At 40.8% G+C, this 13,668-nt stretch overlaps 1 protein-coding gene across 1 annotated transcript in view; it reads right to left on the reverse strand.

Annotated features, from left to right (window-relative positions):
• Positions 1 to 13,668, reverse strand: part of rev3l (REV3 like, DNA directed polymerase zeta catalytic subunit) — a 95,440-nt gene that overhangs the window by 44,674 nt on the left and 37,098 nt on the right. Inside the window, exons 2-4 of the mRNA XM_042503379.2 lie at positions 6,897 to 7,086; positions 6,666 to 6,740; positions 3,970 to 4,130 (exon numbers count right to left, since the gene is read on the reverse strand). Coding sequence (XP_042359313.2) covers positions 3,970 to 4,130; positions 6,666 to 6,740; positions 6,897 to 7,086 — 426 coding nt within the window. The remainder of the gene's footprint in view (positions 1 to 3,969; positions 4,131 to 6,665; positions 6,741 to 6,896; positions 7,087 to 13,668) is intronic.

The raw sequence follows: 13,668 nt of genomic DNA on the forward strand, positions 1-13,668 counted from the left end.
ATCTGGCCTTTGTTATGACTTGGACTATGTTAGGTGGTCTGCGATCTATTTACAGTTTGCTTACCGAAGCTAACAATAGTCACTATAAGATACGGGTCATACCAGACCAGGTTAGGCTGTGGTGGCAAACCCTCTGAGTGTATATTAAACTGAGACATGGTGTGTTTTACTTTTCTGGGATTTAAATTTTTCATTTGTAGGAGGAAGAAAGAAGTTCCACAGTCTTGATTTAAAGCAACAATATTTAATATATTTACATGATTAATGGATGTAATGACTATGTGTAATGTATGAAAGCCCATTTTCAACAATGTAATGGTTAAAAAAAAAAGATCCGGTAAGTCTTTATATTGAGAAACGTCCTCAACTTTGTTTATCAAATTTCTTCTTAAAAAATCTTCTTAAGTACAAGTATCTTAAAATGACTGAGTATCTCAAAATAGTGAGTTAGTATCTCAAAGTAATGACTTGTTTTAAAATAAGGAGAGAAACAACACCTGGTCCTTATCTTGAGAGTTTCTCATTATTTTGAGATGCTGACAAATTAAATATATATATCTGGGTGAAAGAAGAAAGCCCTCTTGGAGGATAATGAGTTAAGTTTTTTTATCACCCCATTTTCCTGGAATTTAATGTGTGAAAGCACAGGCTGGATAATGTACAATTCATAGTCAGTCAGACTCGGATTGATGCTTATTAAGAATGGCTATTTATTGGTATGACGATCGTAGTCTGCTATGAATTGTTAGGATTTGTGATTGAATTATAATTCTGTGCTTGGCCTAATTTTTATTAAAAGGTTGAAAATTGTGTTTTTCTGTACTCTGTACTGTGCTAACTGATAAGATGAGCTGTTTTGTTTGTTGTGTTTATCTGTAGTATTGTTGTTAGTGTGTATGAATGTTTGTGTTTGTGGAGGAAGAATACCCAATACCTGTGCTGGGGGGAGGGAGGGAAGGAAGGAAAGAAAAAAGACAGAAAAAAAAGAAAAGGAAGATGTTATTTTGAGAAAATTTCCTATTTTAATGACTAACAGGATTTTGTTGTCGCTGTGGTGGGAATGGGCTTTTATAGTAATGCAAAAGGAGGCCGCACATAGCGATAAACCCACAGATAATTATCACCCAACTGTGCATTTCCCCTCAACTCTACAAAGTGCTTTAGCTTTCAGCTCAATGTTAAGGTTTTAATATGCAACTTTGACACAAATGTAAGTTAACTCTCACGGCTCTCAGTAAAATAGTTTCCAGCCACAACAAGCAGCTTTTTTAGTGAAAAAACTCTGATGAACCAATTTCGCACTACAGTATCGCCCAGTATCTAAAGGCTGACCTTTTAGCAGAGAGTCACATCTTTGCAGTAGGGGAGATGGTAGAGACCAAATCTGAGTTAAATGAGAATAAATATTGGTCTTACATTTGTCAGGTTGCCAAAAACACAACCCCAAATAAATACTAATGTTCTCTGTTAGATGTAAAAACTGTTTGGTCTCCAGTAGCAGACAGACACTAACCAGGAACAAACCATCACTTTGTTTTGATGCTACAGGGGAGATGAAAATGGATTTTTATACAGCTGTGTACAGAGTTGCCAAAATTAGACAAAAACAGCATCAGCCTGGCAAATATACACAATATTTTGTTAACATTTCACAAAGTGCTGCATGCAATTTTTGCCTAGTATTTGTCTTATGAATCAGATTATTAATCCAAAGGAAAGGAATAATAATAATAATTTTACAAAGTAATTAAAACTTAATTTCAATAACTGCAAAATTAAACACAAAGCTGAGTGACTCTGCTGGACTGACCCTCCTGACCTACTCTGGAGTCACCGATGGCGCCCCGGCTATGCTCTGCTACAGACAAGCTGGACGTCACTCATCCTGATTATTATTATTATAATATTATTATGATAGAAGTAGTAGTGAAATATGCTTCTCTCGTCCCCCTCTCCTTTTTTTCTTATTTAATTTATTTAAATATTCATTTTAATTTTAATTAAATTGAATTAACTTCATTAAGGCACATGCTTACACACACACACACACACACACACACACACACACACACACACACACACATCTCAAATCAACTTTCTCGACCCTTATGTAAATTATAACTGACCTGTTTTCACTGTTTTTACTTCCTGTTGTTGTTGTCATGTTGGTGTTTTTTTCAGTGGTCTGTCTTTTGTCATGCAATAATAAATAAATGCATTTAAAAAAAGAACGTTCTTAGTCATAACTGGAGAACATGCAGTTCATCTGTGTGTCTGTGTCGTCATTCTGCAGGCCTGAAAGAGCTCCACAGGACACACAAAATTGAGCGCGTCTTGAAACTGCTAAGTGCCTACTACAGACACACAACATCTGCTTGTTTGTTCTTTACCGTTCTCACACCTTTTGATTCAGTTTGTTTAAACAATCTCATGTACGGAAGAAGCTCCTTGAATGGTTGTCAGGAGGCAGTCTGCATGGACTGTACTTCACTTTTGCCTCCTTGGAGAGCAGCAACGAAAACAGCAAAAATGGCTAAAATGAACCCGGGAGAGACGGGGTGACCAAAGAGGGAAAAGACAGTGTGAGTAAAGCAAGAGAGAGGAAAAAAACAACACAACAAAACCTGCTGAAAGAAGCAAGAGGGCAAAAATGGAGAGAGTTCTCCAAAGACAGAGGCATCCTGAGGCTGACGTGAGCTCAGGGATAATTCGATATGACACGAGGCATGGCAGCCGTCCCCTGCGTCTGCTCTCAGTCCCTGCTGAGCCAGAGGGAACAATGCAGCGAGCGGGAAGATACCCAACTCTGCCCACACTGTCCAGCAGAGACGGAGAACCGCAGCGTGTCCTAAGAGACAGCAGAAGTAGGCCATCTTCTCAACAACACAGGGGACATTCCTGCGGACACGCGTAACCTGAGAACTGCCCCAAAGACAGAGGAGGTAGAGGGTTGGGTATATGTCTACTTAATTAATATTTATCAGCTTATGGTTTTGTTTATTCATCGGTCCTATTGGACAAGCCACATTTGACCCTTTGAAACCTGGATCAACATCAGTTTTAAGTATTTATACCTTTGAACCCTGAGTATTTTTTTTAAAAACAATTTGGCATGAAATGTCCCACAAAGCGCTACAAAATGGTTAAGGTGGCGAATAAATGACCTGAAAATTAGCTTTAAAAAAGGAGAGAGAGAGGGAATCATCAAATAATTATCAAATAACAAGGGAAAAACTTCAAAATGTTTGTTGTTATTATATCACTTTTCTCAGCTTATTTCTCCTGTTCATGTTTTTTTACTTTTCTTTTTTGTGCTAATTTCAGGTTATTTCCTTGTAGATTTTCTCACTGCCTTTTTTCCATGCTTTTAGTGTGAAATCAAGCCAGTATGTTCAGGTTTTAAAGAGTTAACCCTTTGAAACCTGGATCAATAGCTCTTCTCTTGTGCTTGGTCAGATGCCTTTCACAGGTATTTAAAACTGTGAACCCTGAGCAAATTTGTTTGATTTTATTTTTTAAAACATGGGAAAAAAATCAAAATCATCCTAGAGACACATGCCCTGCATATTAAATTAACAGATTTAGTAGATTTAGAAAATTATTCAAAATAAGATATGGAAATATGTCTCAAAAACTTGATAATTAACATTATTATATATTAAAAATTATGTCACAGAACAATCATTTCTTAAGCACTTTTTAAGTAACTTCCTTGTTTGTTCATTTATTTTTTTAATTTTACATTTCTTGTCTTTTCTTTTTTTGTGCTAATTTTCAGGTAATTTTCTTGTACCTTTTACTAATTTATTGCTATTTTTGGGGTAATTTATTCTTAAGTTTATTATTGCCTTCTTCCTATGTTTTTGAAAGAAATCAAGCCAATTAGCTCAGGATTTCAAAGGGTTAAAGAAAAGGACCATGGATTAGAATAAAAGAAAATACAAAGGAAAACACACGCTTGTCCCTTACCTTTATTCGGGCCCCTGCGGAACTTGACGGCCGCCAAGTTCACCATGTTCATGCCGTACAGATTGTAGTCTATGAAGAGCTGCAGCAGGTAGGGGATGTGGCCCTCGTGGGGCTGGTAGCTCTTGTTCATCACTGCTCCGCTTTGTAACAGCTCACACACCCTACACCAAACACAGGTTAGTCCATGAGACAGACACACTTACTTATTAGAGACAATTACACAAAGTCATTTTTTCCTTAGCTACACAGTGACAGGCTGCTTTTGGCGTAGTTTTGATGAAATCAAAGAGTTTAGATTGCTCTGAGTTGGGCTGCCTGTCTGGGGCTAATGCTGCATATCTGACGACAGCCTGGAAACAAGCAGTCTCACTCAGTTTGATTGTTGCACTCAACAGCTTTCCAAGTTTCTGGGATGTAATTTTAACAAGCTGAATGAGAAAATTATACATGGAGACATCACTCTGCAGGTAAAGGGCTTTGTTATGCTCTGACATAATGGCTGAGTATAAAATTAGGTGCCCTGTGCATACATGCCCATAAGCTTTGTGAACACACATTCCTGGTAGACAACTTCGTAATGCGAACACTGTTTTTCTATTGTTTGCTTTGCCATTGACGTTATAAAAGATCAAATAGTTCCTGGCCACCATGGTAGCTTTCTTGAGATGTAAAATTCAGTCTGTTTTGGCATCTGATGAGCCTTTAAACACATTCATCTGTTGCTCTAACTCAACTTTTTGGGTCATATCTCCTAACAACATGCCACCACTAATACAGAGTTTTCCTTAATTAAGGTGGCTGCTGACATTTTTTTTCGTCTTTCACGATGCTTCCATCTGTCACAAAGAGGACAGTATGGGCTGTCTATCCTTCAAATACAACTTGAAGTGAGAATGTGATAACATGTCAGAAATATAGCCCAATTAGCCGTTATGTATGTTAGCTTCGCTAGCTCCACTGAACGTAAACAGGGGTGCTCTCTCCACAGCTCAACGAACATTTGCTCAGTTTCACTGCTCCAACTCACGGCTCGAAGCAACAGCTGCACTCCTCGTCCTCCTCCCTCAGGAGCATTCTGTTATCGTATTGGTCGGCATTAGGATATGCATCGTTGACTTTGGTCAGGGTGTCAAAAAACCTCTGACATGCTGGTCTTGTGTAATCGGGGTCGTGGGGCTTCCCAGACCCAACGTTGATAATGTCACACTACAAGATCGTTTTCTTCGTTCGCAACGTTCATAGTCTTGCACGACGTTGAGTGATGGTTGGTGGCGACGCATTCGGGTCAAAATCTAGCTGAATATGTGAAGTCTGTTAGCGGTCTTTAAAGGAATACTTGGCCAATTTTCAACCATTTTGCATGAAAACGATGTGGGTAGTATGTACAGATGACCTATGGAAACCTTCCCTCCATCTAACCAGTGCCTAGATATCCCTCCTTCTTCTTCTGCAATGTTATATTGCCCACCACCCATACTGCCACTGCGAGCAGAAAGAGTATACAAGCAGGTCAAGAGACAGACCCGCTCCTCCCCTCTCTCTTATACTCGGGGTGAAATCAAATATAAACTTAGATTCCGTTAGAGTTGCCTTTTTTCCGCTTCAGATGTTTTAAGAAACATGTTTCAGCTTACTGTTGAACTATAACACATGATTATTTGTTGCAGGCCGGCTGCCATTGTGTCACATGGACGAGGGCACATTATGTCACCCTCCAGCAGAGTGTTTATTGGTCCGGTGCAGCACAGTGCATTCTGGTTGGTAGGTTTTCTACATTTTGAGCAGAAGCAAATGCCTGAGTCGTTTCTTCTCTGGTCATGAAGCCATAATTTCACAAACATTTGCATCTTTCTGCTGCACAATCAGCTGACTTTTATGCGAGGATCCTCTTTATATCTGCAAAGTGCCTCTTTTGATATATAGACGTTATCTTTTAATTTATATCTAAGTTGGATCTAGACACAGAAAAAGGACAACTTGTTATCCAGAACCGTCTCTTAACCAGAGAGCCTTGCATCAACAGTTACTTGCTTGGTGGAGCCGTCCACTGTGTGAATGTTTAAGCTCTGTCCTGGAGTCATGTTTCCCGTTAAAGGTCAGAGCTCCGTGCTGACTGATGATGAGGGGCCTGACACTCACAGTATCCTCTTTTTTTTTTCTCATCTCCTTTACCCTCTTTTTATCCTCTTTTGCTGTCCTCTTTACCCTGGTCTCTTGTTTTTTCCTGTTCCTCAGTCTGCGTTTTAGTCCGCCTCTCTCGTCTCTCCAATCTCATTGTTACATATCGTCCTCTCCTCGCGCCTCTTCCTCTCTCTCTGTGTGAGTCACTCGCTCTCTGCCAAGTACCAATTCAGCTGCACAGCTCCGCTCACCTTGTCACCACTAATGCTGATCGCTCTGGCATAGAATTCACAGTCTTCCTGTGTGCTTCCATACACACACACACACACACACACACACACACACACACACACACACACACACACACACACACACACACACACACACACACACACACACACACACACACACACACACACTCAGCCAATCAATTTGTACAAATGAATACTCGGCAATCGATTTCAGTTTAGTGAGCTGGCGGAGTCGTGCGCACACAGTCTGGCCTTCAGTAACATCAAACAGGCTCGGGATGATCCCTATTCACATTAAACTGCATCGATCCGCAGTAACCTTACCTTTTGACCATCTGAGGATTGTACAGATAGATCTTCATAAAGTGCTTCTCCTTAGCATGGTAGCCATAGAAAGGCCTGCAAGACAAAAAAAGACCACATTAACACACTGCATAGAAACCAGGATCATTGTTTATCAGGAGGACTTATTTCATGAGTTTTAAGGGTTTCGCAGTCTTTACTTGTTTCACACTCAGCACAGTTGTATAAGGCTAGAAATCAAGAGCCACTCACATGCCAGAGACCAGCACCACCTTGAAGACGTGCTGGATGCTGGAGGCGGGGTTTCCCATGGCAACGTTAAGGGCCCTGTCGATGCTGAAGGCCACCTGCCGCAGGTAGCGCTCTGATTGTTGGCCGTACCCATCGTATGGCACGTAGATGTAGGGGAACACGCCATGAAGGTGGAGACACGTCTTCTGGCCTGCAACGCAACAATAACAACAAAAGTATATTGAGCATCAGGTTTACAATTGTATCTCTTTTTTTCATGTCTGATTGGGTTTAACACTTTGAATCCTGAAAAAGTTGGCTTGAGTTTTTTAAAAAACATGGGAAGAAAATATTGAGCAACGATGGGAGAAATGACCTAAACATTTGCAAGAAATTAGTAAAATATTACAAGAGAATTACATGAAAACTTTTTTAAAAAGTGGAAAAAAAGCTTCAAAATGTATGACTTTCTTGCATTATTTTACACACGTAATCTTGATATTTCTAACATAGTTTTTCCAGATTTTTTTTCTTTTTGCATGTGTTGACCATTTACTACAAAGTTGCTCATTGCCTTTTTCCCATGTCTTTGAAAGAATTTGCAAAAATTTGCTCAGAGTTCAAAGGTTTGGCTTGTGAAAGGCATCTGAAAGCAGAAGAGACAAGTGATTCTGCTCCAGGTTTCAAAAGGGTTAAAAAATGTACAAGGTTCAGAAATGTTGTTTTTGTTTGACAACACAAGGGCTGCTGCTCTCAAATCCAACAGATGTTTTAATATGAAGCAAGGCTGTGTGATATGACGAAATATATTGTCTGACAATAAAAAAAACATCTATCGTTTCTTATAATGCTATATAGTTTAGTTTATTTACGTCACCTGATAACACTTTGCCTCTGTCAGCGTGGCTGCTCTAAGGACAGTCTAAATTTCCCACGTTACATTTGTACAAAGCAACACTGAAGCTGCTTTTTTTTCTCATTCTGCTTTAGTTATTTGGGACCTGGTAGCAACCTTTTGTGGCTTGAAAGAGTCAGAACTTATAAAAACATTTGTGTATTATCTTCTAAATGAGCTTGTACATGACGTGTCTATTGTAGACACATCATTTTCACCCTTGTGTATCTAAATTAACAAAGCTGCAATAAGGGAGAGTTCTCAAAAGAAAAGAGCTGAACAAAGAATAAGTAAACAGAATGGACATCTGTTACTTACCAGATATTCAATGCAAATGTTCATATATCAGAGCTATGGTCAAATTTGGTCAGTATCATAAACAGTATTAAGGTTAAAAACTAGCCCCAGTGACTCCGGGGTTAGTGGTGAAGGGCTGACATATTTTTGTAGGCCAACCATGAAGTAAGCATCGCACTGGTTCTCTTGTCAAAAACCTTATGGGATTTTTGAATGGGAGTTTCGGTTATGGCCAAAAATAAGCTCTGTGATGAACTCAAGGTAATGAGACTTGCACGTTTTGTTTAGCATGAAAATCTTCATAGATGAACACCACTTTTGTGTGTTTTGAAGAGTAAATGAAATCGCCAGAAGCAAAAAGCTTTTGTTAGGCTATACACGAACTACATCATGGTCGCACGACTTAAACGTCACCACTACAAACACTGTAAAAACACGTTAAAACATAATAGAAAAATGTCATAAACCGATATATCAACAAGGTCGAGTGTGACTCTGTAACGCTGTAATGGCGGACAAGTGGGTTTAATGAGTTTCTGTGTCCAGTGTGATGACGTCTAACGTCCCCAACAAAGACTGTAGTCGCATTTAGCCACTTGTTAGCAACTGCATTTTTTAAGACAAGTAAAACCTTAAAAGTACAAAAATGTATTTTATGAGGCAGAACAAAACGTCTCAATATCTTTCCCCTGGGTTAACCACAGACCTTATTTAAGGCATTTTACCGAAAACCCATTCAAAAAAACTACAGACTTTAAGATGAGCGAACCGGAAGTGCTAAAATGCTAACGGACTTCCACATTTTAGGAATCATTACTTCACCACTCTGTATACTTTCAGACTAGGGAACCATCATATTAGTGTTTACCATAATCAAAATTTCTAATCTGAAAGAAGAACTGCAAAAAAGGGAGTAAATGCAACAAAAATCTTAGGCAATAAGTCAAGCTTCACATGAACATCACGCTACACGCCAACACTTCAGCAGTAATCTGATTTCGTTTTGTCACCAAATCAAGACAGTATTACAGGGCAATATGAACCAGCTCTTCGTGCTGTTTTTCCCAGCATGCAGCGACAGTTTTTGCTGCACACACATACGCTGAGCAGCTGGAGCCTTTGCTGTGACTTCTTCTACAGAAACTATTAAATCCACTGACAGGGTGCAAGTGAGATGGATGGAGTGTGCTGAGGGTCCAGTAAACGGCTTTTTCCCTCCCGTACACTTTCTGACCAATCGCTGCGCAGCGACACAGATGGATGAGTGCAACAGCAAGCCCGTAATGCCATGATTCATGACGGACATGCACACAGTGTTAAAGCAGCCCATTAGCTAAATAACTAAACAGAAAACAGAGAGGGAGAGCATCTCTGGGGATTGTGGGTGGAGCGCGGTGGAGAGGATTGAGGTCTTGAGTGATGTGAGGTGAGGTCAGCCGGTGCGGAGAGAGGGAGATACAGTATTTATAACGGGTGTGACATCATCACTCCCAGACAGACACGCAAACTGCTGCGAGTCATCTGAGGTGAACTGTGCTGCAGACGCCACGCTCCGATTCATTCCCGTTCTGCCGTCACTGGCCCAGGCCAGTGCTTTTATCTGCAGTCTGCTGCAGGAACCTGCGCTGGCTTTAATCGGGTTACATAAGGGATAATAACAGCAGGGTGAAAAAAAATGAAGACAACAAAGGCAGAAGCTCACAGAAATCTGACTCTGTCCACTTCTGCTGCACCAGTGACAGATTGGCAGCTGGACAGGGGGAGGCGGTATTGAGCAAGAGCTTGACTCTTGCCCAAACGTGTCTGCACATGCCCAGAGACATGCCTGCCTCCTCAACTCTCAGCACTGGTAGCAGGGCTTCAGGAGGGCTCTGGCACTGTTCCTCCGCCCCAAACACACACACACACACACACACACACACACACACACACACATATATATACATCCACAGCTTGCTAATTCTCCATCCTCACACTATGACAGATGACGAGTGCATTGCCGCAGTCCCCTGGGCACGATTGTTGAGATTGTTGGACTCGGAGTGGAGCTTCCAAAAGAGGAAGAAATATTCCCAGCATCTCTCTGCACAGTGATACATATGACTGCCTCCAAACGGGAGGGGAGGGTGATGCAAGATGAGATGTGGTGCTGAAAGACAATGAGCTCCTCAGTCAGAGCGGGCCCGGTGTTAGACTGAAGCAGACACATCTAGCGTAGAGGAGCAGGGAGCAGCGTGTGCTGGAGCTCACAGGCATAGCTCCCTGTGGAAGACAGAGGTATCAAGACAGGTTTGTGTGTGACGGAAACACATACACACACCATCATTGGATGATAAAGTGGGAATTTTTTATTCACTATTCTGTCCTTAAGAGAAGAAATATTATTCATTTGAATGGCATGCCTGGTGAAACAATGGCTGCATTCTAAAATATTAAACTGTTTAAGTTTAACAAACCCAAGAATAATAACTATAACAACAAATATAAATGTCTCTTTTAAAAATTGTTCTGTCTCACATGGATTGCAGAATCCACATCAAAGCTATAACAACATCAACAGTGGTGAACGACACTGTTGGGATCACCTTCAGAGCCATTTGCTTAATGATAGAAGCACTGGCAGCTAATGACATCTTGGCAAGACTAGGTGGTTGTTTTTGGGCGACCCTTTGTGGAATTTCCGCTGTTGTCTGTGACACCAAACTTAAGTGTTTTCCACTAACATATTGCATCATTTTCTTCTGGGGTTTGAGCCACAGACCTTGGGTGTTTTTTTTTAACAAACCAAGGAGTTTTTAGCAGCTCACTGCAGCATTTCCCAGCAGGATTTGTGGCACTAAACATGGATGTTTCTTACTGACACATTGCAGTGTTGGAGCCACAAAATATGGATGCTTTTTTACCCCAACCTGGATGTTTTTGGTGGCACACTGCAGTGTTCGAGCAGAGTTTGTGACACCGAACCTGGGTGTTTACTGACACATCGTGTTGTTTCCCAGCAGCATTTAAGCCACATAACCTGGGCATTTTAAGCCAAAACATGATCTTTTCCTGACCATAACCAAGTGTTTTTGGTGCAAAAACCTAACCACACGTTCACCGCAGCATTGTGAGAAACAAAGTTTCAACATATCTGCTGCAAAATAATGTACAAACCTATTGTAGCCATGGTTTTGCAGAAACGCAAACAGCACAGGCTATGCCATGTTGCGGATGGCCATTAAGTCCAACAAAACAAGTGACATTTCTTTGGGATCTGGCAAATTTGAACTGCCATTTTTCATAAGGTTACAGTAGTTTAACCCTGGTCTGGTCTGAATGAGCAAAACAGGTATCATGCTTGGTTGTAACCCGTCCTTGCATGTTACTTTTTTCTTCTTATGCTTTTGTATTGTAGTATTCACACCGTGTTTTTATCAAATCAATAGAAGGCCAGGAAGGTTTGACTGAATAAAATCTGGCTTAAAGTAAATTTCAGCATTTGATGTTTGACTTAATACATTTTTCAGTGTTTTTTATTGTTTACTGGGCTGTTGTACGCCCATAGCGTCTGGTAGTTTCATCAAAAAGCTCATAGATTTCACCTATTAGCTGGATTGCTGTTTTCGATAAAGAGGATGCGCCTACATTCTACATGCATTTAAATCTTGAATGCAACTATTAACATAAATATTTCTTCACTTTATAAACACCCCCGTTTATTCCGGAAAAAAGACAACCTCCATAACCTCCATATTTTGGGCTGATAAAAATCTTTGAGATATGGAAGTAAAACAAAAATGCTGCTCTTGGCATGGGAATAAAAGGATTTATGACTTAACAGTTAATTGAAAAAAATCAACATATTATGGTCTTGCAGCCAGGGAGACGCAGAGGGACAGTGGGATCAGTAGGTCTCTGTCAAGTCTGGAGTGTGTGTATGTGTGTGTGTGTCTCAGATGTACAAAGCCAAGGTGTGTATTGTGACACTGCGAGCCACACAAAGGCTGGCAGCCACTCCGGCAGTGAAGGAGCTGTGGGGGAGCGGTGAGGACGGCACGCGTCTGTCTGTGTCTCTGCCGTGTAAACATGGAGTCTCTCTCTCTCTCTCCCTCTCTCTCTCTCTCACAAACACACACACACACACACACACACAAACACACACACACACACACACACTGTGAGGAGCCAATGTCGGCTTTGGCTGCAGTTGCTAGGCAACGGCAAAGCGAAAGCCCCTGACGGACAGCGGGAGAGATAAACAAGTGATTCTTTCCACCCAGCTGGTCAGGCCACAGAAAGAGGGATGGAGGGAGAAAATGTGAGTCCAAGAAAGTAAGACAGTCAAAGAAAGAGAAAAAGCAGAGGAAAAATTATAATGTGTGTGTGTGTGTGTGTGTGTGTGTGTGTGTGTGTGTGTGTGTGAGAAAGGAAACAGAAAGGGTGACAAGAATAAAATAAGAATCGCACAAGAGCAACTAAGACAGAGTGTGTACATGTTTGTGTGTGAGAGAAGTACGAGAAGTAAGAGAAGCGGAACCTGAAATACTAAAAACCTGAACAGGATTTTGAGTTTCAGATAAGAAATAATATTATCTGCTTCAGGATGGCTCATTACTGTGATGTAGTCAAACTAATAACTGGGCAATTAACCAAGAACTGACTGGAACTAACAATAGGAATCTGCAAGTGATCTTTTTGGTATGTTGAGTAAACTGATTCCATTTAATACACCACACAGTGTAACAAGGAATCACATTTTACCGAAAGTACCAATCACTGCCAGCCTACTCTAGGCACAGATGGAGCAGTAGAACATGAGGAGAATTGAGAGTGAAGCTTAACAGTTCATTCTGCTGGGTCAAACAGTTTGCAGGCACTCACAAACAGCTGCTCCTCTCATCCACCGATCTGATCTGATCAGCTCTGAACAGGTCGACAGATCAATTATCCACCAAGTGAGTCACAAACTGCTGCTATGGAAAGAAAGAACTCATGAAGAGTTTCGCCTGTGCTGCATGCACAAACCTGTAACGAATTCTGTGGCAAACACTGACTTGTCCAGAGCATGTTTCAAACACATTTGTCTGGTAACACCACCCAAAACATCCAGTAGATGACAAGGAATCTTTGTGCATTTAAAGGTTTACAAAGCGTGTTATTGATTGTTGGATCTTGTTCATTGTCCTCCTGATAAACACAACAGTTGTTGTTTTCAGTGAATGGATGCTTTATACCTTCCATTCCAATCTCATTGTTTGGCTTCGTCCAGCTATGTGGAGGAAGGTGTCAGCTTTTCATAACCTGCCAATTTTCAGCAGCAGATCAGCATTTGATTGTCCAGGTCAGGAATTTGGGGAGATGGCTAACAAGAGATAAAGTCTTCGCTCCGAGGAAGAATGAAAATAAATAATAAGTGTTACAGAACTATAATTAACAACTATTTTCTTTCCCCTTTGTTTTGAATCATCAATTGTTAAGATGGAAGAGCAAAGTCTCGCACTGGAGAAACTGGAACCAGAGAATGTTGAACATTTTTACTTGATAAATGACTTTAATCTATTGTCAACAGACAACGCTCTTGCCGGAGAGCTTGTTTTCAGCACATGTGTGTTGTGCTCG

The sequence above is a fragment of the Plectropomus leopardus genome, chromosome 16 (assembly GCF_026936395.1).
Source record: "Plectropomus leopardus strain MGB_pleo_1.0 chromosome 16, ASM2693639v1, whole genome shotgun sequence".
NCBI lineage: Eukaryota > Metazoa > Chordata > Actinopteri > Perciformes > Serranidae > Plectropomus > Plectropomus leopardus.